Source organism: Podarcis liolepis, assembly GCF_965112155.1.
Source record: "Podarcis liolepis genome assembly, chromosome: 1".
Lineage (NCBI taxonomy): Eukaryota > Metazoa > Chordata > Lepidosauria > Squamata > Lacertidae > Podarcis > Podarcis liolepis.
In genome coordinates, this window is record NC_139554.1 from 91,158,601 (window position 1) to 91,185,264 (window position 26,664).

The following is a 26,664-nucleotide window of genomic DNA, read 5'->3' on the forward strand; positions in this document are numbered from 1 at the left end:
CTAATAGGGACAGTTTTCTTTAATAATAATAATAATAATAATAATAATAATAAACCGTGCCAGGAGACTACTGTAACTAGGAGACTGTCAAAACCCTTGTCCTTAACAGTAGGAAACGGAGGACACTGGCTTATTAGGAACCTAGAGCTACTAGGACACAAAGCATTACATTTCTTTAAACAAGGCAATTAGGGCCTTTTGAGGAGTTTTGTGGCTTTTGTGACATGCTTGCCAAAGTCATGGCAACCTTCAGAATCGGTTCATGGTCAAAATGTTAATACATGCAAGTGACCATAGAGCAATCACTTGTGGATAAATCAAATCAATACAAATGCACAGAATGCCATAGAAATTCTCTCAAAGAGCAAAAATTATATTTAGTGACAGCTTATTTATAGTGTCAAATAAATGTTAATTAGTAAATCCGCTCCACTTCCCAGTGGGGAGGAGTTGCGGTGGACCGCGTGGCCACCCACTCCCCACCGGGGGCGGGGGACCTTGTCCCCCGTTGCCTGGGGGATCCCAGCCACGTCAGAACCCAGCCAGCCAACCCACTGGCTGGGGGGGCGTGGCCGGGGCCGTTTAAATGGAGGAGTGAGCCAGAGGACTTCCTCTTTGGCTCGCTTCCTCAATCACCCACCCTCCCTCCCTATTTTGCAGGTTAGGTAGTGGCCTTGCTATGGACTTCAGTTGGTCGCCTTGGTTGTCCGAGGGGCCTGGTAGGAATTTTTCCACTTGGCAAATTGGCACTGGCCACTTAGTTTTCGCCTACCTCGTAGCAATCATCACAACTTTGTTAGGGTTGCGGTTAGGCATTGTTTGACCTTGTGTGGGGGAGGGGAGGTGTGGCCATCACCTGCCCCTCCATGTTTAAGGGTATTCCGTTAAAGGAATCTGGGGGTGTTGTTCTAGTCTGAAGTCTGGCTGGGGGACTATGGCCTTGACATGACCCTGACAGGAACACCAGGGGGAGCTTGAGTTGGTCTGCATCGACAGGGCTCCCCCTACCGGTGGCTTACCCTTACTAGGGACTTCCTGCACAATGGGCAGGAGTCAGATATAGTCAGGTCCAATCAATGCCTAAGCCAATACCACTCACATTCTGTAATTTCAATAAAGTTGTGGCCAAAATTTGCCCAATAACATAAACCTAATATCCGTGTCCTTGTGTGAGCTATTTCCAACGAGGGGGTGGCTGCGGGGTCTCGACACGCAAAATGTAACTGCAAGGAAACAAAGGGTGTGCACTGAGGAGAGACAAACCCATGAGAAACAATATTGTTTACCCGCAGGGCGAAAGAGAGTGAATTGCAATAGCTGTATTGAAATTCTCAATACATCTACGGAGGAGTTTGCACACTAGTATAGAAATGAAAATGTTTGCTACCCTCTGAGCAGAGAGGTCCAGAAACATAGCACAATAATTAAGTTTCACTGTGTACAGTGCAACTTCCTCTCAGGGAACTGCATAGACTGCCTAAGCACTCCCCATTGCTCAGCATCCTGTGCATGCCTGCTTGGGAAGCAGTAGAGACACATTGGCCACAATCCATACCTTGTATTTATCCTGTCCTGAATTACTGCATTTTGATGACTCCCCCCAACCACCCTCAAACTATCCAAACTGAGAAAAAGAGCAACCTAGCTGTGTTTTAATACGTAATGTGTATACAGCCTTAGCGTCACTGAGTTCAGTGGGATTTACCACCAGGTTAATGTGCTTAGAGAATTGCAACCTAAAGCACTGGAAGGTTGTAATTATGGTATGTTAATGGGGTGTTGGGCAAGACAGGAGGTAATAATTTCTGGCTCTTCATCCGTGTATCACCAGCTAGACCTGGCCTAAGATGATGCAAAGGCTTTGTGAAGCACCTTCCTAAAAAATTTCTGTTGTCTTTCTTAAAATAAACAATTTATTTATATATTTTGACAATGATTTGTGTTGTCTTAGCCTTCTGACAAAACACATAAATGATCCAGCAGGATTCTTCTTCTATTTTTATGCATAAAGACAATTGTTAGTTTTTAAGGTACCAAAAGACCTTAAGTGTTGCTTCTGCTGCAACACACAAACTTAGCTACCCCGTGAGAAATGGTTACAAAAGCCCTGACATAGTTAGCTGCTGTATTGTTTGGAAGTTTGCAGTTGAGCTGATGCTGATGCGCAGCTAAGAATTCTTTAGTACAGAAGCTTTGGAACCTCCAGAACATACTTGTCATTCATTTTTTTTTATTTTCAGAAAGGCACACATTTTAAAGACTTGCTCTTTCTATCAAAAGTTGAGCCATTAAACGGATGACTTGGGGATTTAGCACACAATCTAGCAAATCATTTGTACAAATAACTGCTTGTGGAGAGATGGTACTACATCCTGGATCCTTCTGATCTACTAATGCTCCAGAATCACCAATCACTTTTGATGTCTTCCCAGCACGATGCAATTTTCCAAAGTGTTCATCATTTTCATTTGGAGACCCTTTACTGTCATTTTCAGCTGAACCAGTTGAATCTGTTTCCCAGAATTGTGGTAAAACCTGAAAAAGATTATGTCCAAAGGGAATTTTTTCCAGTTTCTTTCCTTGGATCGCGGTTAGGCTAGATTCACGGGACATCAACTGGAAGCCTTCAGGTTCTGATCTCCCTTGGACCTTCTTTCTTTTACATGGATATTGATTAACCTCTTCAGTTCTAGGGTCCATGTCTTCAATTTTACTAGTCTTCTGATGCTCTAAATATGCAGAAACAGCCCCATTTACATACTGAAGATTGGTTTCATGGGAAGTTACTTCAACCTAGAAAATAAAATACATTCAGTGTATAAACAGGTGATACCTTCTCTGCTAATCTTAGGATTTGTTTATATGTTTTGTCCTTCTCATCTATCCCCATTGCTTCCACTTTATTTTGCCACCCTATTGTGTTCTTTGGGTGCTTTTCTGCTTGCTTTCATTTCAACCAAGGTGGCCCACTAGCGCAGCCAAGCCATTGCGTGCATGGGACTTTCCCTTCTGTTGAAGCAAAGGAGGAAGCTGGTTAAGCAAGAACCGCCTATGCAAGCCTGAGTTTGTGTGGCATATTTATTGCCTGCAAAAAGCGAATGTCAAATAAACTTAAACTATCCCTGTCAAAGTGCTTCCTTACCATAAAGCACTGGTCTTTAAAGTAATATGTGATGATGTTAAGAACAAATGAATGTGCACTGAATTTCCATTCACACACCCACACTCTTAACTGTGCTGGATCCCCTGACCATCCCTACTACATACAGGGCAAATGGCTAGATAGGTACAGGTTGTGCAATCTGCACTTCTGAATCTCTGGACTTGGAGGAGGGAATCCTTGAAAGACACGGGGTACACTTCCAGCGAGGAGTTAAACCAAGATAATGGGAAGCAGCCATGAAGACTCAGGCTCTGCCATCCCAAAGTTACTAAAAATTCAGTTGCAAAGGTGGGGGAGTAGAGGAACATAGACTTGCAGTTTAGGAAACAAAAATGTCACTGGGTCAAAGGAGTGAAAACCATGGCATATTAATGTGGAACTTCACCTCTGTTGGGTTGAGCCAGAGATCTGATGCACTGGTGGTTTCAGCAGATTTGATTGCACATATCAGTGTTCGAGTTATTGCCTCTTCTACACGGGCTTCATGATCTGCATCCTACAAGAGAAACGAAAGCTAACGTTGTGATAACTGGAATGGATAGAAAGGAGAGCAGAAACAAGAAGAGAGGGAAATTCAGAGGTGCAATGAAGAGGTGATTGATCAAGCCCAATGTGTTTTGAGCCAGCCACTCTTCTTTAGTGGAACTGAGAAAGCAAAAAATCAGTACAAAGAAGTACAAAAGGCCATGTTTTTGCTTTCAGTTTCTGTTCCTCGACTTTGGGTTGTGAATGAAGACACCTCTTGCAAGGGCAGCCCATAACATAAGTACTAGGGCAGAATTAGTTCTTCTGTGATGGGTTTTTATCCATCCTGTCTTAAAAAAACTTTTCCAGAAAAGAATATCTCACAAATTTCTCAAGCAACTTGGAAACACAGAAGCGGGCTTATACCAAGTCAGATTGTTTAACTTCTCCACCAAGCAGGGCATGCAAGTAATAGTCTTCTCCTGCTGTTGCTCTCTAGCAATTGTTGTTCAGTGGCATATTCTGAGACTTCACCAGTCTTTCCATCTATACTCCAACCTTTATGACTTGGATGTTGTGTTTTTTAATGAAAGCTGGGGTTTATTTATTTTCTAGGAAGAAGTTGAATTCCATAGCAGTAGAGGGAAGTGGGGGGTCAGATGGAGCTCATTAACCCAGGAAGGTAGCCCATCTAGGAGAAGGAAAACTCTTCCCCTTCCTTTGTTGTCTCCCCTGCAATTATATCAGTTGTAAGCTGCTCAGAACAGAGACCTGTCTCTTATACAGATGGATGCCAACAACAACAAAAATTGTCTACTCTGACTGGCAGCAGCTCTTCCAGGGTTTCACACATGTTTCTTTTTCATCACCTGCTACCTGGCCCTTTTAACTGGGGATGTCAAGGATAAAACCTGGGAGCTTCTGCATGTCTTCTACTGACCTATAGTCAGTGAATGGAGGGGCTGCAGCTCAGAGTTATTGGTTTCACCATTCACACCACTGACATCTTCGGGAGCTATGGTGCCCCGAACCTCTGAAGAATCCTCATCCTGGACCTCACCCAGTAGTACTAGAGAAGGCTTCCCTAATCTTAGGTTACATCATATTTTTGGACTGTGACTCCTTTGACCCCCTGACTATCAGCCATGCTGACTGGGGATGATGGGGGGTCCAGCAACACAGGATTGGGGACATAATGACTTCCTGTACAGTACACAAATCAAGGGAAGAATTTAATATTGTGCTGTGTTGATCTTTCCATCAGGGCAAGCATGAACGACCCCCCTCACCTCCCCCTGCACTGTTCTGAGGATTCTCCCGCCACCTGAACCAATCTCAGGGGCACACTGTGAGAGGAGATGGGAGGAAAGCCCTGTTGCACAAGGCTGGACGCAATAGTTAAAGGAAAGAAGACTCTCATGTTAAAGAGATCTCTAATTTCCAGCACATACACTTGGGGGTGAGGTGGGGAATTAACATCCCTTATTATCATAGCTAGGCATAATATGCCCATAAAAGCCACATGATCAAGCAATTACATGTTTCTAATTGGCGGACAATACATTGTATTAGCGTCTTGTTAAGTTAATTGAGTCTTGTGAACCTTAATTTATACCACAGGGATGCTGTCTAATGTATAGGGTCTTTAATTCAGGAAGATCAAAAAGGTATGTCCAAAATTGTATCTCTAAATGACTTAAGCTAAGACACAAAGGATATTTCTGAGAGACAGCAAATGCCTTGGGAGCTATTACAAATGCAAAACTAAATCATTTTAAATTCCAGGGAGCATACTGTCATCTGACAGTATCACCAACCCACTGATGTATTATTGCAGCCTTAAATAGCAGCAGCAGGGAGGAAAAGCAAATGTTGTCTTTAACGAAGGATACCAGCACACAGCTTTTAAAGATGAAACAAGAATCCAGTAATTGATTCTTACATGTTACAAGCTGTCATGTCTCTTCTGAGTGCCTTTAGGCGGTGAAATACAAAGACTAATTTAGGATCTCATCAGGATGAGACACCCAGGCAGGCCAGGCTTTCTTGTTTAAGTGAATTGCTTTGGATCGGAGGACTGTTTATGGGCAAGGAGAAGCAAATTCAACGTGTAACGTGGTATTCCTGGCACCATAGCAAATAGTAAGATGGAGGCAGATTGAGGAAATGGGGCTTGCTTGCTTGAGTTTGGCTGGAAGGAAACTGAAGGTGGTGTATAATGGGGGTTCCTTCCCCATGGAAACTGCATAAAATCTACCTTCCTTTACCTCCCGTCCCATTCCTCTTTCATCTCTACTATTTATCACTGCACCAGCAAAGGAAGCACTATCTGGAATAAAGCGTTAGCATTTCTGATGGTGCCATATCACATCTATATCAAACAAATAACACCAGATTGATCTAGTTCAAAGTTATCAAAGGAGGATTGCAACCTGTACAGGCCAGACAGCCTTTGCTGGTCCAGCATCAGTCTCTGTTTGCTATCTATATCAACTCACGCTGAAGTTGTGCAATAAAAGCTAGACTTGCCTTTTCTTTCTTTAGATATGTGTCTGTTTGCTTTTTAAGTTTTTATTGATTGTGTTCACTGCAAATGGCTTTAGGACTTCTACTGTGTTTGCAAGTCACTTTGAGTCATTTTTATGAGTTACGCAATATCACCATCATTGCAGTCCCAAAACTCTGTATAAACTCTTAGACATGGCGTGACAAGCTACTGTTTCCTTTGGTAAGTTCCCTTTATTAAATAGTTTGGGAACAACTGCTTCGATGTGCTCAATAATCCTAGGAACCCAGAGCAAAATACTAATTGTGATTAGGAAAAAGAAAGCTTGGCAGAAGGACCACTTCATTGTCTCACATCAGGGCAGTTGCTAGGGAATCGCATGTAAAATTGAACTAAAATGTAGTGCCAGAGACTTGTAATATAAAACTGATGTTAGGAATTGCAGACAATCTTACCAGAATCTACAATCCTTTTTTTCAAATACTCTGCTCCAGTCTAAACAATTAAGGTAGCTCTCATTATGATTTTATTTCATGGACAGTCACAATGTATCATGGGCTATGTAGTCTTAGAGCTACCAGCAATAATTTTATAATCTTAAGACTAAGAAATTCATCATACGGTCTGATTGTGAAGTATATATGCAGAAAAAGATCTGGGGTCTGTACCTGTTAAATTCAGAGCAGGTGGGCTGTTTCCTAGGAAAATGGACTTCAGTGGTTTTACATGTCCTTTCCTGCAGACCTTTTGATCTTATTGCAATGCAGCTTCGTAAGCCTGAAACTTTTCAGCTCATCTATTCACATTTTAGTATGTACACATTTAAGCTAGCTTACCTCGGTACATGAACACTCTTAAAGCATTTCAAAGGGTTGCAAGCCTGGAAAGTTCATTTTGCCTCAAAGTATCCATGAATAGCATTAATCCCCCCTACCGTAAGAAGCAAGAGTTGAAGTGGTCTCAGTGTGTTGAAAACAAATTAAAACTTTATCCTTTATTATAAGGTCTCAGCGAAATAATTAATTGTATCAGTAAGGCTATTGAAGAGGGCTTGACACACACCTATCATATCAACGTGGTAGCAGCTGGTTATTGCTGGAAGCTGGAGAACTGCTTGAGTGAATAATGAAAATGTTCTTGATATTACATTTTAACACCCGTGTCACGCATTATTTTTCTAAGACAGATAGCCCGACACCTAAAAAGTAATGCTGCTGTCATCTCCAGGGATAATAGGGTATAATCAACTGTCACCAAAAAAGACATGCAGGCATTCCTCGGGTTAAGCAGCACCCACAGTCAACTTATTAGCTCGAAGCCTCCAAACTGTTTGTGAGGTTTTTTAATTTTGGGAGATAGTTAATAACTTCTGTCCAGCATGCTGCGTTCAAGCAATACCGGAGACTACAAAACACTAATGTTTGCTTAGCTTTGACTTCAAGAGCATATGCCATTTTGTAAAAAGATGAGGAAGGCATCCTGTGTAGAATACTACCAAGCCTTCGGGTTTTCAGGATGTCAGATTCAGTTCCAAATTACATGGCATGAAGGCACATGAGGCCCCCATTTTGCTGAAACTAAGCAGATCTGGATCTGGCCACTGTTGATGGATCACCCTGAGAACCATATATATCTATATCTATATCTATATCTATATATATCTATATATCTATATATCTATATATCTATATCTATCTATATCTATCTATATCTATCTATATCTATCTATCTATCTATCTATCTATCTATCTATCTAGACTGCCATGAGTTCCATGGTAGAAGACAAGATGGGATGTAAATGTTTTGGGGGGAGGAAGATAATATGACACCTACATCAAAGTGAAGCAGACATTTTAACTAAAAAGACACACTAGTAGCATCTTCACTTTTGTTCCCCTCCACCCACTCTAGCTTTTACTGTCTTGGTCTCCAAAGGCTGTTTCTTGGAAATTTCATTAGAGAGATGAAAATACACTCAGCTTTTAAACCACACACACAAAAATAAACTACAGCAAGGGGTGGGGTACATGTGGCCCTCCTGGATTCCAACACCCAGCCCTGACTACTGGCCATGTTGGCTAGAGTTGATATGAGTCCAACAGTATGTGGGCGATGATTTATATAGCCTCATCTATGTACATTACACATTGCACATTACAAAGTGTAAGAGACAGGTCTCTGTCCTGAGCGGCTTACAATTTATGTAATTCCAATGCAGGGGAGACAACATGGGAAGGGGAAGGTCAACGGTGGCAAGGGAAAGAACCTGTGATCATTGCAGTCGTCATAATAATAATAATAATAATAATAATAATAATAATAATAATAATAATTTTATTATTTATACCCCACCCATCTGGCTGAGTTTCCCCAGCCACTCTGGGCGGCTCCAAGTATGCTTACTAGGGTGTATGGAAATAGGTAGCTAGATCATTATTATAAACTACTCCAGCACATTTCCAGATGCCATGCCCATCTGTGAACATTCAGTCCATGTGTGTGCCTGATGGTTTTAAGAGATAAACAATGGGGGGGGGGTAGTTACCAGTTCAATCCATGAGTTTATGCTAACAGTGATTGGGTCAATGGATTCTACGTAATGCCACCAGTGCCTGGGAACAAACAGGACCTGAATGAGAGAAGAAGAAGAAGAGGAATTTAAAAAGTCATAAAACCCATTGTGTGCAACTATAGCGTTTCCCTGACATTAAAAAAAAATCACCTTGAAAAATATATTTTTCAGCAGCAGTTTCTAAACTTCTCCAATTGATCCTCCTCTGCATTTGCTGTCTGCTGTATAATGTACTTAGGCTGTCTGACATGGATCTTATCTGGTTCTGCCAGCCTTTCATTGCTAGGTTCAAAATGCAAACTCCAACTAGCCCACCTCAGCTGGAAACAATTTTTAAACAGTCTTGTCAGCAAAACAAGTTCCCCCTCTCTGTGGAATGGCAGGGTGAGAGCAGCATGTTGGTGAGACCAAAGTGCAGGAGGCTTTCCTGTCACAAGCTTGTCCAGACCTTCCCTTCTTATCTGACATAAGGAGGGAAGGAAATGCCAGAATGTCTCATCCCAGGTCAATCTCAATCTTTACCTTCACCTTAAAAAAAAATACAAAAAAAATCAGGGTTTGGTAGAGGAAAGAGAATAGAGAAGAATGGGATTTGGGAACTAGAACCAGGAACCAGGAAGGCAGTTCATTCATTAGATGTTAAGGGTGCAAAATGATTATTAAAGGAAGATAGGGAAATGAAAGAAAAGCTAAAGGAATGATTTGAATTCTTCTTACTGCATATCTGAAGTCAGCCAGATATCCACCCCAAACCAGTTTTTGGGAGAATTATTATTATGAGATTATATTATTTAATATTTCTATCCCTCTCTTCCATTCAAATGAATACTTACAACAACTAACAAAAGAAAATTAACAAAATAGATAATATCGACGCTATGCATTAATACAACAATAATGAAAAGCAGCAGTCATTAAATGAAACAATTAACTGAATCAAGTAAGAGTAATATGAGTCTACAATTCTGTGACTCTATGAGGTTCTGAAGCTAACTGACAACGTACAAATTAGCAAGTCACCAGGACCGTATGGCATCACTGAGAGTTCTTAAAGAACTGTGAAATTGGTTAATCTTCTAACAGAAAAATGCAACTTGTCACTAAAATCAACCTCCTTACTGGAGAACTGGAAGACAGCTAATGTAGCACCATTTAAAAAAAAATCCTAGGGAAAGTCGGGAAAGTAATTGTTGTATATTATTTGAAGTCGGGGGGGGGGGGGGTTAAGCAAGGATGCAGTCAAGTCTGCCAATAAGACCAAGTTAACCAAGGTGCTTCCAAAAGGAACTAGAGGCCTGTCTAGCCCAGCACTCAGTTGCTCAGCGGCCAAACAAAGACCTCTGCAAACCCCACAAGCAGAACATAAGGATAGCAAGAGCCCTCTCTTGAAGTGGTCCCCAGTATTCTTTACGCTAGTTGGCAGTGGCTCCCCAGAGTCTTGGGCAGAGGTCTTTTCCTATTACCTGGTTATTTTAGCCGAGGATGCTAGGGATGCAACCTGAGACCTTCTGCATTCTATGCATGTGCTCCACCACTGAGCTACGGTCCCTGAACAATCACAAGATCCAGTTCCTGCAAATTATTGTACTCAATTTTCTTCTGACCCCAATTCTCCCAGGACTCTTATCTGAAAAGAAAACACTGGCTCCAAACCTTCCACAGGACAAAGCCAGGATTCGGGGGTCATGGGAAGCTCAGGTGACCACAGAGCTCCATAATTTCCCATCCCACCTCCAAAACTGGTGTAATAATCATAGTATCATTCATAAAAAGATTATTAGCAGCATTACGTACATCCAAGGAATATTAAATGCTTTCAAGTGTTCAAACAGCTGCAGAATCTCCATTAAGCACACAGCAATGTCAGCACTAATACACAGGAGCAAAATTAAGGCATGATTTGATTTGATTGATCAGTTTATAAGCTGCCTTAAACCGAGTGCTCAAAGCAGCATCAAGAGATTAAGGGCTGAAGGAAGATTGGTCATTGGGACACGGGTCCCTAGGTATTATTTTGGCCTTTGAAAAATCCACTCTTGCAAGAATTTTTTCAAGGACATACACAAAGTTTCTCAATAATAGTATTCACAATGCTTTACTTCCTCCTGGTTTTTCTAAGCAGAATTATCTCAAGGCTAAAAACATTCTCCATAGTCTTGTTCTACCAATATTTACTACAGAGAGTGACCAGCCCATTGATAACCTCTCATTCCAAATCCTCTTATCTGAAACAGGGTTGTTAGCCCCAAACTATTGCACACATAAACAAGGGTTAGATTGAAAGAAAAAGTGCCCCCCCAAGGCAGAGGAACCATTTAGCAAAAGAACCCCAGAAGACCCTAGTCTGTGATGTTCAGCAAATGCTTTCAGTAGCTGCTCTAATGCAGCAAATAAAGAGCCAATTCTAAACAGCATTTTCATCTGTAGAAATACTTTTGGCACTATCCTCTTGGAGGAAGACACATGGAAGACATTACAACAATCCTGAAAACCCACAGGGGCTTTTCAGGAAATATCCATGAGCAATATGCTAGGTTCCTGCCACATACAGCTATGTAACTTCATTGAAAAATCCACTGACAAAAATAAAATTCTGATGTACTATTTTCCTCCATTGATGTCTTTTCCTCCGTTGATACAAATCCAAATTCAGTGAGGAGGAACAAAGCATGAAGGACATAAAACTATCCCCCAATTAAACACTTCTAGGTCTCAGTGAAGTTCACTAAGAGTCCTATTGATTTCATTGCACCCTGCTAACAGTCCGATCCTACATGTTTCATCAGAAGTAAGCTCCACTGAGTTCAATGGGACTTGTTCCCAAGTGTATATAGGATCAAAGCCTAAATCTCTCCCTGTCCCAGTGAAGTTGACGGAAATTAAAAAGTGCTTAATTTTTGACTAGATCACACGCTAAGTCTATATTTACATTCTAGCATAGTCTTCACTAACCTGCAGATATTCTGGAGTACCAGCTACCACCATTTCTGACCAGCGGACATGCTGGTTAGGGCTAATGGGAATCCAACAGCTTCAGAAGGACACTGAGCTGGGGAAGGCTGTTCTAGCAGATGATTAACAGTGTATACTTTCAGTTCAATGTTTTAAATGGTGCATATGTTAATGCTGTTTTGATGCATTGCTCTCCAGCTCATTATCCAAACCTCATTAATCCTAAACCTGTGATTATTTAAAAACAACTCTTTGCAAGCGCGCGCAGAGATGCACCATGCAGCTTACACAGGGAGATGAGTATATGTAAAACACAGGCCCATTTATCAGAATATTTGGGGCATTTTGGATAAATATTTTTAATCCTATTGAAAACTGTTAATCATAAGAAACTATGAGGTCATAACAACAGGGAGTAAGAGTATAAAAATATCTATCAGAGTATAGGAAAGGAACTGTTGTGTGGTAACTATATTATAGTAAATTAGTTTACTGAAATATGTACATTGATAAGAATTCTCCAGTTTTAAAGATATCCAAGGACATGATTCAAAGTCTTAAAGTGCCTTTGAATCCCATGAATTTCTGTGGAATTGAACTATATGCGTGTAACCAGTGGAGCTTACAGTGCAATCCTATGTATGTTTACTCAGAAGCAGATTCTATTCTGTTCAGTGGGTATTAACCCCTAGTTAAGTGGGCATAGGATTGCAGCCTTAGGTGTCTAACTTCAGCTATATAGTGTACCAGATTTTCAGATAGCCTATGTTGGGGTTGCCTAGGCCAGTGCAGTATGTCTAAAAGACATACCTCAGATATTCATCCACCCACAGTCACTTTCAATGAGATTATTACATGTGTTAGCAGAATTCATGTCTAAAGATCCCTTAACTTTAGAATAATCATGTTATACTCATGACAAAGGAACTAGTAAAATAACATTGGAACAAAAATACACGAGGCTGTCACTTAGAAAAAGAACATGTGTTTGCAGTTTTGTGCTTCAAATGTTTTCTTTCCAATATAGATGCATATATTATATAGTATGGACACTTCTACAATCCAGAATTCCTATGTGTTGTGATGCTTATACAAAGCTCTTGCTCACATCATTCTCTCTCTTTTTCAATTAAATGGAAGGAGCAGCTGTGGATGTTGGTGTCAGGGCTGGGGAGTTGCACCACTGAACTAAATGGAGTGATTTTTTAGGGCAAGGTAGGAAACTACCTGCACACATTAGAGCACCTCCAACCCTCTACTGGCTTGCTGTAATAATGCTATTAGAGTTATTTAGACACAGATGCTACTCTTGTGGTAAATGGGAAAGGCAGCATGATATAACTAGTAAAGATGGGACAGAGACGAAAGGTTGACTATGGGGGAAAGGAGATAAAAAATGTAAAGTAATAAAACAGCTGTCAAGAGAGCGCCTTGAAACAATATCTTGTTTGTACATTACATTTTTGGACATGCTAACACAGGGCCAGAAGGTACTCTAAGCAAGTGTGGTTATGGGGTGTGCAAATGTAGACAAGAACAATGAACTAATGTATTTCTCAATTTAACGCAGGCCTTTGCAACCAGTCCTTGCACAATTTACTACTGTGCAGCTACGGATTCTGACTGCAAGCCAAGCATAGTAAATAACTAGCCAAGAGAACATCTGTGCATACCAGCATAATGTTAAAACCAGAATTTATTAAAGCAGTAAGGAATGTAAAGTTATCAAAGGTGAAAAAGGAGTGTGTTGGTGGACGGAATACAAAACTGATGGCAATTCATGTTTCGAGTTTTGTAAATGTTTTCTCCAAACACGTGTCTCTATGGTGTCTATGCATATACGGCCCACCCTTCATAACCAGGACTTTAGAGGTCCCTGTACATGTTATGCATGTGAACAAGGTCCATGTATTGAAGGGGGGGGCAGTGGGGCTGTGATACAAGTCTCATCCTCAATGTTGCAGCTTCCCCAGCCCTGACTCCAACATCCACACCTTAGGTGTGGATAACTGAACCAGGAAAGGCTACATGTTTAGCCCTTCTTTGGCTGGCGGTCCAGCTGTGGCCCTGCGTGGAGAGGGGTACTCTAATTTCAGTTGTCTATGCTCTGTTACCCTCTAGGTCAGATCACTGCAGTGTGTTATGTGTGGTATACTGCAGTCTTCCATCAGAGACCTCATCTGAAGTAAAAATAAAGATAAGGACCCCTGTATGGTTAAGTCCAGTCAAAGGCAACTATGGGGTGTAGCACTCATCTCTCTTCAGGCCAAGGGAGCCAGCATTTGTCCACAGACAGCTTTCTGGGTCATGTGGTCGGCATGACTAAACTGCTTCTGGCGCAACAGAACACTGACGGAAGCCAAAGTGTATGGAAATGCCATTTACCTTCCCGTTGCAGCGGTACCTATTTATCTACTTGCACTGGTGTGCTTTCAAACTGCTAGGTTGGCAGAAGCAGGGGCAGAGCAATGAGAGCTCACCACTGTCACGTGGATTCGAACTGCTGACCTTCTGATCAGCAAGCCCAAGAAGAGGCTCAGTGGTTTAGACCACAGCACCACCCAAGTCCATGCCTCATCCGAGACAGGCATGGAAAGTGACCACACAATAATGGACCTTTTCAGTGGTAGCCCCTAATGTGTGAAATGCAGAGACACATGTCTGGGACCATCACTGTCAGGTTTGCAGGCACTAGGCTAAGAAATGTCTTTTTACCCAGGTCTTTGGTAGTTAAGTTAGCCTTTTTTGTGGTAAAGGCAATGACTGATTTACGCATATCCAACTGACACGCGACCATGCATGTGTGTATCACAGGGGCCGGAAAAGGGGCGTAATGGGGTGTAATACATGCTCCTCCGTCAAGCATGATGACCTGGAATGCAACCCCCGTGCAAATCGGGGGGTTGCCTGTACTTTTATTTTAGTGGGGTGGGAGAAGACTTGCCCTTCTCATTGCATGGTTGAGTGAGCCTTTTAGGAACTTTGTACAGTACATTGTTTTGAAATTTTATGGTTTTGATTTTCCTCTATTTGCAAAGTTCAGTTACTTTGAGGCTTTTTTGTTTACAGTGACTAACAAATGTAATCAGCAACTCCTCCAGCTCTCATAGAAGCTTACCTGAGCAGTCAGGGATCCAGCTCATGTAAATATCTACATACATATGGTTCCTTGGCTCAGACATCCCCACCTAATGTGTAAATGTCAGAGGTACAGCCGGGGTCCTGCTGCCATTTTGAATAATCCAGCCCCTTTATATGCATAAGACATGGAGGGGACTCTGCTTTTCCTGTCTCCCTGTTAGGCAGAGTAACTGTACACCCTGCAGAACATTCAACAGAATGAGTGTAGGCTGCGGGGCAAGACATATCCCCTTTCCCCTCTTCGCCTCCTACACGTTAATTCACCAGTTATGCTGTGTGAATAGGGTTATTAATAGGGCTGCATGTGGGGACGTTTTATTTTAAAGGCCTTTTAAAAAGTGTCAAAAACATTATGGAAGGTCCCTTCTAAGTTTATGATATACGTCATTAGTCTTGTTCCAAAAGCTGTGACAGTTTCACCAAAAGGTCCCCACCTTTTGTACTGAACGTGTATATTACAATATATATATATATATTTGCCCATCAAAAAACAAAATCTGGCCAAAATTAGGCAAGACATCACTAACAAGGAAGGTTAAAAATCACTAGCAAAGCAAGAGAGCAATTTCTGAGGGGCAAGCAGTCAGTCTTGAATGTTTGTCGCAGAACAAACACATTCACACAGAATGAAATAACTCATGAGCAGTTTCATGTTTATTCAGAGGGCAGAGCAGGGTTGATTTTGCTGATGTGCGGTAGTATTCTAAAGAGATACGAAGTTAAATCTTTCAGTGAAAGTCAGATTAAGATTACAATTTATTTCAATGCCATTTCAAATCCGTTTTCCATATATGATGACAAACTTGATGAAACAAATACTCTTTTTTGTGGGGGGTGTAGCCTACAATTTATATGAATTGTGCTCCACAAAAGAGAAGAGTTATGAATGTGTGAAAATGAGTTTTTTATTGATCAGCAGCTACCCACATCTCTTGTCCATTTTTTTTTTGTTTTTTTGTTTCCCAGAGTATTCTTTTTAATTCAGGTAGGTAGCTGATGCCAATTTGCTATTAGGGGAAGAAAAAAAAACACCACACAAACTTCAGACACTCACAAATGAACCTCTCATTTCGAACACATAATTATGCTCACAAACCCACATGCTGAAATTATCATTTACAAGTGCGAGATGGAATTAATTCTGAAGTAACTTGACCATCACTGATGATCACACAGATGTTTTAAGGATAGTGTGACATTTCAAACATTTTAATTGGGAGTGTTAAGATTTCAAAGGACACATTCAAGCTTCTAAAAAAAATTAGCCTACAAACTGACTAGGCAAATCTTTTAAAATCAATGAAATTGCATTGAATTTAGCTCATCTACTTCTATTCATCCTGGCTTAAGAGTTAAAGACCAAGGTAACATTAAAAAGCAATTAGAATATATATTGAAACAGGGATCCTGAATGTATTTAATATAACCAAGAGTGGTGGAATGAGACACATTGGCCAGAAGATGGCATTAGGCACATTAAGTTTCTTTTAATATTCAAAGCCAGTATCCAGCTAGCATACAGCTGCTCTCCTGAATACCAAAACACACCTTTATCTTTATTTTATTTTTCAATTCTGCATTGTTACAACATCTTAATCCAAGGCATGCAGTTCCCGGCCAAGCAAGAAACAGAGATTACTGTAAATTACCACAAAGTGAAGCTGACTGCAAATCCTCAAGTAATTGTATTTGTAATACACGCTCAATCTTTGCATTCGGTTAGAACAATTCGTTTGCTATCTAAGGGATTCTCATCAAATTGCTTCATCACAAACCCTTCCAATACTAGACAGGCCTGAGCAGAGCCAGCAGGCATTATTCTTCTGGGAGACAGGCCTGCCTTAAAGGGCCTTGGCATTCATTCATTCATTGCAGACAATTCCTTAGCTTTGCTTATTTGGAAGGATCGCTTAGTACAGCCCTCCTGGGATTTTAACACTTTAGAGGGCAGGTAAAAAGTGGTGGCTGCAGGAGTGCATGCTCCATTAATTTTCTTTAAGGTACACAGAAAATGAGCAGGGCAGGGAGAAAGCTAGGCTAGAACCCTTCTTCCAGATCTGCTACCTATCCGCAAGCAGGGAATTATTTACATGGAAGTATATTCAATCATGGGACGCGGGTGGCACTGTGGGTTAAACCACAGAGCCTAGGACTTGTTGATCAGAATGTCAGCGGTTCGAATCCCCGCAATGGGGTGAGCTCCCGTTGCTCAGTCCCTGCTCCTGCCAACCTAGCAGTTCGAAAGCACGTCAAAGTGCAAGTAGATAAATAGGTACCACTCCGGTGGGAAGGTAAACGGTGTTTCCGTGCGCTGCTCTGGTTTGCCAGAAGCGGCTTAGTCATGCTGGCCACATGACCTGGAAGCTGTACGCCGGCTCCCTCGGCCAATAAAGCAAGATGAGCGCTGCAACGCCAGAGTCGGCCAGGACTGGACCTAATGGTCAGGGGTCCCTTTACCTTTTATATTTAATCATCCTCTGGAATGTGGCCAGAAGAGGGCGACAGAGGTGCTGAGGGAGACCTGGAGACCAAGTCCTACTAGGAAAGGTTGAAGGAGTTGGGTATGTTCAGCCTGGAGGAGGAGCTGAAGGTGTATTCCTTCAAATACCTGAAGGGCTGCCCTATAGATGGTTCAAAGCTATTTTTGAACCTGACCCAATTAATTCAAATATCACCCCTGCCTGCCGCTCACAAAAGATTCAGATAAAGCCTTTGAACTTCGGGATGGCATGAACTTTTCAGACCACGGAATAGACTGCCTTAGAAGGATGTGGACTCTTCCTTGTTAGATGTTTTTAAGCAGAGGACGGATGGTCACCTATCCGGGATGCTGTAGTAGAGAGGTTCCTGCATCAGCAAGGAGCTGGAATAGATGGCCTTGAAGACACCAGGTGAGCCTCCCTGGAAATAGCATTCCACAAATGGGAAGCCACCACAGAAAAGGCCCACTCCTCTCATGTTGCCACCCTCTGGACCTCTCGTGGAGGGGGCACATGAGGAAGAGCTGCAGATGATGACTGCAGGGGCTGGGTCAGTTCATATGGGGAGAGGCGGTCCTTGGGGTATTGTGGTCTTATGGTTCTATGTCCTCACTTGCATTCTGAAGTAGAAACCTAGGCTGGCATTGCCATGTGTTCTCTTGGCTTCAAGTCTCTGTCCACTCAGTGGCTGCCAGAGATTAAAAAAAAGAAGAAGCTATACTAGCATGTCTTTTGCAAAGTAGCACCTCAGAGCACTGGAACCAGCAGCTGGCCTTTAAACCTTCTATTTTTAACAAGATTTGACTTCTAATTAGTTGAAGCTTAATTAAAAACAGTGACACTACTGCTTCATTACCATTCCTAATCACTGAAACAGAATGCCTACATTGAATTCTTTAACCAGAAAACAAGGCAACGCCCCACTGTTGGCAATTTTAAAAACAACAGCTGAGGAAAAACAAAAAACACCATCTATTGAAAACATCAACAAAATGATGAGCAAAGATCATTACTCTGCTGCAGGAGAGAAAAACTGTGAAGTAAAATCATTTAATTTGGGGCACTGGGAATACATTTATTATGCAGTATAAAATGTTAATTTGCTATACAACAGAACACACTGAAAATAGCTTTGAAAGTGCCATAACAGCACAATGATATACATGCCCACTTCTAAAACTTCAGATGTTCCAGTGGGCACTGAAATCACTTTATTCTTTACTGTTTTTAGTGAGTGTGTGTAGGGGGAAGGGGGCCTCTATTTTGTGGGGGGTGGGCAGATGATGAAATTTGATTCAAAGAACTGAAATGTTTTGCTGTTGCTATTCTTATTGTTATTAGCATACTGTTTGATATTTTGTATGGGATGTGTGTGTGTGTGTGTGTGTGTGTGTGTGTGTGCTTTTTGTTTTAGACCACCACAAATGGTGAAATATAAATACATTTTAAAAAGAACTTATTTTTTGCAGATTTCACAGTAACTTTAAAATGCAGCTACAGGTGACAGAACACAGGGTGGAATTCAAGGCAATGCTAAGGAGATGATGCCATCAGCCTGAGCATTCCTGCTTGCCCAAAGGAATGATCTCTCACCTTCCTTCCCCCCCGCCCCCCCCCCCCGTATTGTGCTAAGGGTTCTCCTAACTCTCCAGAGTGGATTTGGGGGAGGCACAGGGTGGGGGGCATATGAGGGAAAAGAGGAGAAAAGCCCTGTTGTGCCAGCAGGAGTCCTTGTGCTGAATTTGGCCAGTGGAATGGAGTAGTTGAATCCGCCCATAGAATATAAATTTAATAAAACAACTCATTAAAAGAAAAAAAAAGGCACAAAGAGAATTGGAGAACGTTAGCCTTACAGCCTTAACAGGTTATCATCCTTCTTCAATCTTTAGGACCACAAATAAAAGGGTGGTAAAAGGTAAAGGGACCCCTGACCATTAGGTCCAGTTGCGGATGACTCTGGGGTTGTGGTGCTCGTCTCGCTTTATTGGCCAAGGGAGCTTGTGTACAGCTTCCGGGTCATGTGGCCAGCATGACCAAGCTGCTTCTGGCGAACCAGAGAAGCACATGGAAACGCCGTTTACCTTCCCACCGGAGCGGTACCTGTTTATTTACTTGCACTTCGTGCTTTTGAACTGCTAGTTTGGCAGGAGCAGGGACTGAGCAATGGGAGCTCACCCCGTTGCAGGGATTCGAACCACCAACCTTCTGATCGGCAAGCCCTAGGCTCTGTGATTTAACCCATAGATAAGTCTATCCAAAACTATCTCTGTGAGTTTTGGGGCACCAGAGACCCTCCCTGTCTTGTAAGATACACAATAAAGGATGCTGAGATTCCATCAAATCCATCAATGTGCTGCATTCCCTTAAAGACTTAAATAATAAATAAGTGAGTCTGAAATCAGTGGCACTTACTTCCAGCAAGCGGGTATCTGAATCGGAGAAAACCAGCCCATTTTGTACAGTAAGTTACATGTTAAGCAAATAAGTGATCACATCTACTATAGAGAAATTCATCTGGAAGGAGCATTCTAGTGACCCTTAAGTACTGATGGCCTGACACATTGAGAGATCCTTCACAGGGCTGCTTTTAAGATACTGTGGTCTCCTTTCCTCAGTAAAATATGATTAATCAACTTTCACATGACCTTGTTAAGAGTACTTTGAGATTCTCTACTGAAATACTAATGCGTGCTGTAAATACAAGTGATGTAGCTGCTGGGCAAGTGTTTCCATTATGGAAGTTATCCATCACCACGAAAGCGTAAGTAAAAGCTCTTTGCTGGCTCTGCACACTTATTCATTAAGAATACATTGTAAAACTTGTGAGTTGCAGAGATGAGATGGTTTCAGAGCAGCCCCAGAAGCCTGTTAAGTACAGGATTCAGAGAAACTAACGGGTAAAATGTCTGTGAAGCATGGTGGCTTTTTCTAGATGGTCCAGTTGCAAGACAAGTGAAAGAACATGAGCAAGAAAGGTTTCACTTGCTAGAGAATGGCATTAAACAAACAAGGTTAGATTCAGAAGACTTTGCCTCCTGTGAACGAAAAGGCTTCTCCAATCCCCAAAGGCTTCAGATGCAGCTTGAGGAATCCCAATGGTGGAACAGGAGAAAATTGTTTTTTTATTTTAACCACCACCACCCCACTGCAGTCTCCTATAGACCCTGGAAAACTGCTTTGGGTTGGGGAATCCATTGAAATAACATGGGAGGTGCCACTGAGGACTACAGACGGAAAGGGGCATTGCTGTAAGTTGCCTCACCTCTCTTTCCACCAGTAGGAACAGTCTCTGCTCAGTGGATACATCTGCCAGCAGCAGCAAATGCTCCATCCAATGCAAAACATTTTAGTGAGACTGGGAGAAGTAAGACAGACCTCATGGTCCTCCTCCCAGCTTTGTTTATTTCTTTGTTTACTCCCACCCAACCCCCCTCTCTATTTCATATTTAACAAAGGTTCCAAACTAGAGTAAAGTTAGAGTTCAGGAATTACCTGGCCAGGTTCAAGCGTAACCACATGGGCCTTTGCTTTCTTAAACTGTGGGCAGCTTTTCAAATCTGGATTGACCACATTGACCCTGCTGAAGACGCTGGATTCTTCATAGGGAATTCTGGTAGGGTAAAGGAAACTGGAATCTTCAGGTGGGTAGAGATGCCATCTTTTCCTGGAAGCAGAGATGATGCAAGTCACAGTCTCCCATTTAGGCTGAGCAACGGCAAACAAACAAGTCTATCAATACCACAAACGAGCATCCTATTTAAGACTTGTGAGAAGCTGGAAAACAGGCACTTATTAAGTAGCATTATGCACTAAATGGTCACGCACCATTTTAAGGAGGCGGGGAGCATCACTTTAAAAACAACAACACATTTATGAGTCAGGACTACATTTCCCTGGGTACAGCTATGAAGGGAGACAAACATGTACGACAAACTTCAGTGACTCACTTCTGCCTTTACTTCTGAGAAACCAACCCTGTATTGAACTTGATACTGCAGTTTGTGTTTACTCAGGATCTTAATTTTTCTGAACAAACCAAAAGGCGCACCTTTGTGGGAGATTTCCAGTTTACATATTTCCAGTAGTTTGGCTGCCATATTTCAATATATTTATGACGTACAGCATATCCAGTGTTTATATTCTTGCATGCATCTTGGTTATTCCTCCTCTCTCAGTTGTCTTTTATGCTCACCATACTTTAGCCCAACGAAAGCAATCTGTCTATTTAGACACCTAACTCTCATAAAATGCCAGGGTGGTGCATAGACCCCCATTGCTTGAATTTCCTGGCTCTGCCCTTGGGGGTATGGGAGTTTAGCACAATATGAAAATCCTAGCAAGTGCATGCTTCTTCTCTCTTTGAAGAACCTAACAACATAAAGCAAGATTTTTCTGTAGGGAGCCTGCTGTCTAATTTACTTTCATGTTCAACCCAATCCTAGCAATTGGGGGAAGTGGCCATAGTTCACTGATAGAACAAATGCCTTCCATGCAGAAGGTCCCAGGGTCAATCCTGAACATTTAAAGTCCAGAGCTTCAGAAGTTGTGAAAGGCATGTTTGCCTGAAACCCTGGAGAGAGTCAAAGTAGATATTACTGGACTACAGTATAAGGCAGCTTCCTATGGTTCTGATGCATGTTTGCTTCTAAGTACTTTTCTCGTTAGTTAATGAGGCTTTGATCCAGGTAAGCGTGGATAGGATTGTAGGGTTAGAGAAACATCCAAGTTGATTTCACAGATCTTGGGGAACAGGCCTGCAATCCTGTTATTAAGCTATTTTAAAAAAATGTGTCTCTGTGTGTTTATCCATAATGCTGAATTGTCAATTCACAAGGCAGAGCAAATGAGCACATAAAAAAGTTTTATAAGGAGAAAAGTCTAAGTGATGGAAATAGTAAAAGGAAAAGTAATTAAAATAATAGCCCATGCAGCAAATTTATGGAATTTAAGAAGAGCCACATAATCAACAAAAGAGGGATGCTCTCACATGTTTATTGACACCATAGACAGGAAAAGCAAAAGGCAATCTGATGAGCACAATTAAAGCAATTGGCACTGCCTGGCTTTCAGATCAAGGCTGTCTCCCTTTCCTTCCTCCTGCGACAACCATCACTTCATTGTCATACCCTCCAGCTTCTGTACCATTTTCTTCTCTAGCAATTCTTTCTGTTATTTTGTGCGTAAGGTATAGTTTTGGACTTGCATTCTCCCAGGTAAGATGATGTAAGGAGAAGGGAGGAACAAGAAAAGAGGTGTAGCAGTCATCTTATTCAGAAGGTGGCCAGAGGATGGCGAAATGCAAAGCAGGCTGTGAAGAGCCCCAAAAGGATTTCACTGGACAGGGTGAATGGGCAATAAAATGGCAACTGACGTGCAACACACAGAAGAGATAGAAATCCATGTTGCAGCCACACATGAAGTACTATGTCCCGTTACAGTTCCCCCATCTCATTAAAGGGCAGCATAGAACTGGAAAATGTTTAGGAAAGGATGCACAAAATAAGCAGGAATTTGGAGCGCCTTTCTTATAAGGAAAATGCTAAACTGTTTGGGGCTCCCATACGCCTTCTGATTGTGTGGAGGCCTTCTAGTATGAATCAGCTATGACTTAGTGAAAATGCAGCCTCTCTTTCTGTGATCTGGCTACATAACAGACTCATCTTCATTGTACAAAACTATCTCCTGCCTAAGTTCTGGTATCCTGCCTATGCTGGAAGCAAAGTTGGCTGTGACAAGAGATAGGGTCTTCTCCATGGCTGCACCCAACTTATGAAATAGCTTGCCCTATAACACCCAGGTGGCTCCATCTCTTCTGGCAGTGCTTAAGATATAATACCTATTATCATCTAAAGAACCTTTCCCCTCCCCATAAGACCAGTAAGCACCAAGTCTAAAATTATTCAACTGGGCATGACTCAGCTATAAAGAGAGAACTTTAGAACGCACTGGTATAATTCCATGAGTCAGGTATGCGCAGAAAAGCAGCACCTCTGTATTGGTGTGACAGCAGGAGAAGTATGCACACTCGGCGTAGCTGTTTACTCCAAGATTAACAAGATATTTCATATAAATAATATCAAGAGAAATTCATATTGATTTTCTCATTTGAGAACATTACTATTTCTTAATAATGAGCCTTGGGCTCTCCCAATCAAATAAAGCCTGAGAAAATTAAAATATCAACTAAACATTCAAAAAGAAGGAATCATTATCAGGAATCAATCACATTTGGTTGCACAGATGGCAATATATAGTTAATGTTACCTTCCTTGCACTTGTAGCACTAAGTTGCACCCATAGGAGTCCAAATGACAAGGAGTGTTAGCCCTTGCTGAGCCAATCCACAGAGTACTCTCTCTTCCATTTCTTTCAGGAAATCCAAAGTCGGACCATCTTATGTCCTGTTGCAAGGATACACTTCAGGTAAAGCAATCATGTTTTGAATATATGTTGTGTTACTAAGCACCCTCCACCTCTTGGATTTTTTCTCATCCTTTGTGGGTATAGCATCTTCAGAAAGCTCTATCTACTTTTCTCCCTGCCCCCATCCTCCGCTAAGATTGCCATAGGGTATATGTGCCATTAGAGAGATTCACTGAAATGAATCAGAACTGAAAAATTAAGTTCAGTAGAGCTAACCTTTGCGCTAACAGAGCTAAGGGAACCTTGTTTAGGGAAACAGCTTTTAATCTAGATATGTACACTTCACGCCAGTCAAATCATTCTTTGTGGCCTATAAAGTGGTGGGTTCAGAGGGCCATTCACCAAGTGGCAGGTTTCCTCAATGTAAATACTGGCTAGGGAGTTACAGGCAACCATCTAATCATCATTTTTTGTACCCGATGTGCTGTAAAATTCTCAGTACTTGACAGAAGAATACAGATGACTATGCTATCCAATAAAAAGAGGCATCATCCCAGGTAACTGTTCACAAGTATGGACTCTCTCTGACATCCTGTCCTGTGGCGAGGATAATGTTTACCACATATTCTTTGGAAGGAACAGGATATACGTTTAATCTATCAATCAAATGAACAGACAAACGGATTGGCTGTTTCCATCTGCTACCACTGCACCAACGTCTGGCCAACCTAAGTGGCATTAAGTTTTATCTCACTATTCCAACAACACTCTTTGTCTGAGGAAACAAATAATTCCCTATGAGCAATTAACTAACCTCGGGGGAAAAGAAAGGAAATTCGTAATCACAGTGTCACCACAGTTTGGTGAATCTGTATGATTTCTAGAACATAAGAAGAGCTTGCTGGATCAGGCCAATGGCCTAGCTAGTCCAACATCCTGTTCTCACAATGGCCAATCAGATGCCGGTGGGAAACCAACAAGTGGGATTCAGGCACAAGAGCACTCTCCCCTTCTGCAGTTTCCAGCAACTAGTATTTAGAAGCATTGCTGCCTCCAACTGTGGAGGCACAGGATAGCCACAATGGATAGTAGCCATTCAATTTTAGATACTATTCATTCTTAATTGGTAGAGCTCCAATCTCTTATCCCAGGTATTGGAGGGGGGCAAATGTGTCACTACATTGGGGGCTGCATGCTAGCAGGGGGGTGGGGCCCAAAGCAAAAAATGTGCAGGCCACCCCCACCCACCTCGCTTTGAACTACAACTCCCATTATCCTTGATTATTGGTCATGCTGGCTAGGGCAGATGGAAGGCACCAGTTTGGGGAAAGTTGGAAGAGACCTTCTTTCCAGTCACCACCCCTCTAACCTCAGGTGGTAGGAGACTCAGAGAAGTGCCTCAAATGATGAATGTAGTATTCATGTCACAGAGGGCAGTCATTTAGTTATGCAGAGAACACTATACCTAGAATTTGGGCTCCTTCAAAACAAACAATAGAATCGACATGCCATGAAGGTTTAAAGGCAATTCATGGCATTTTGGTTGCTGATGTACAGAAATGAGGCTCATTTCATTATTTAAGCAGCCATTAATAGAACTTATTGGGGAGAATATACATTTGGTGCTCTAACCAAAAAAGAAGGGTGCAAAGTAATTGTCCATGAAAAGTAAAAATAGTTCTGCTCAGATCCTTTATCATTTTATGTACCAAATGCATAATATTTACTTTGTAAAATCTATTAAACTGGAAAAAAATACAGTTCTAAGCTATCCAAACTAACCCAGTACTTATGTGAAAGGAAAATGCTTGAAGTGTCAGCTCTTGCCACACTCCAGATTTATTTAAGAGGTGTTTGTGTGCTTGATCTACATATCTAATAATTTTTGCATCCCTGGACACTTTTTGCCACTCTCTGTGCTACCCTGGCTGGTATAATTAATCTAATGGACAGTTGATTCAATGCCAAATCACCTAAAACAATGGCTACAATTTGTCCAAAAAGACAGCTGATCAATTACCAATTTGTTCAGCAAGATAGTCAAGCCAGTGGTATATATCTAAAGAACAGAATAAAAATGATAACCCTCCTCAACTATGTAAATATGAAACCGCATTGTGCCAAGTCAAAGCCAGGGGTCCACTTATTTCCATGCTGTCTTCTTCAGCTGGCGATTGCTCTCCAGGGCCTCAGATATAGCTCTCTCCTATGCTATTATCTAAGATCTTGTAACAGGAGATGCAAGTGATACATCCTTCTGCATGTAAAAGATGGGTTCTACTGCTAAGCTATGGACCTTCCTTCATATAGTTGCAGGTAGCATATCCATCCAGGGGTCCTAGCATGCTGCTTATTCATTATAAGCCATGGTTGTTTATATCTTACCATGGCATGGAAACACAAGCATTATACCTTTATCTTGGATTTTGTATGTAATATATATGTACATTCTGGAAAACATCACTACCAAATAGCACCAACTTTATTACATTGTGTAGCAGGAAACTCTTCTGGCCTCTGGGCCACAGTCTGGAGAAACACCAGTATTGTAGATCCCTGCTCTACATAACAGAGTTCTCCAGCTTTCTTGGTCCTAAATGGTTTGGGAGCACATTATCTATATGAACTAAGATTGACCGCAGAGAACCTCACTGCAGTCCTACCAGCCAGTTAGATTGGCCATCAGAAGAGACAAGGTATTTTCATTCATAGACTCATAGAATTGTAGAGCTGAAAGGGAATCCATGGGTCATCTAGTCCAACATGTGTAGAGCCTTACATTTGTCCCTATTGAAATTCATTTTGTTAGTTTTAGCCCAGTCCTCCAATCTGTTAAGGACATTTTTAATTCTGATTCTGGCTTCATGTTTGTAGAACTCACTTCCCCAAGAGATAGATCTGGCTCTTTTCCTGCTTTCCTTTAGGTAGGCCGAAACAATTTTGATCTACCTTTAGTTAAAGAGCTTGGGTTAGTTTAAACAACTATGACTCTTTCGTCAAACTATTTTGTAAGATGGCTTTA

General features: G+C 41.6%; 1 protein-coding gene across 3 annotated transcripts in view; it reads right to left on the reverse strand.

Annotated features, from left to right (window-relative positions):
* Positions 1 to 2,210: 2,210 nt before the first annotated feature.
* HSPBAP1 (HSPB1 associated protein 1) overlaps positions 2,211 to 26,664 on the reverse strand; it is a 50,327-nt gene continuing 25,873 nt past the window's right edge. For all 3 annotated transcript variants that reach the window (XM_083490608.1, XM_083490610.1, XM_083490609.1), the window contains 5 exons: positions 23,544 to 23,680; positions 20,772 to 20,943; positions 8,680 to 8,763; positions 3,549 to 3,659; positions 2,211 to 2,793 (listed from right to left, as the gene is read on the reverse strand). In XM_083490608.1, coding sequence (XP_083346734.1) covers positions 2,254 to 2,793; positions 3,549 to 3,659; positions 8,680 to 8,763; positions 20,772 to 20,943; positions 23,544 to 23,680 — 1,044 coding nt within the window. In that variant the 3' untranslated portion in view covers positions 2,211 to 2,253. The remainder of the gene's footprint in view (positions 2,794 to 3,548; positions 3,660 to 8,679; positions 8,764 to 20,771; positions 20,944 to 23,543; positions 23,681 to 26,664) is intronic.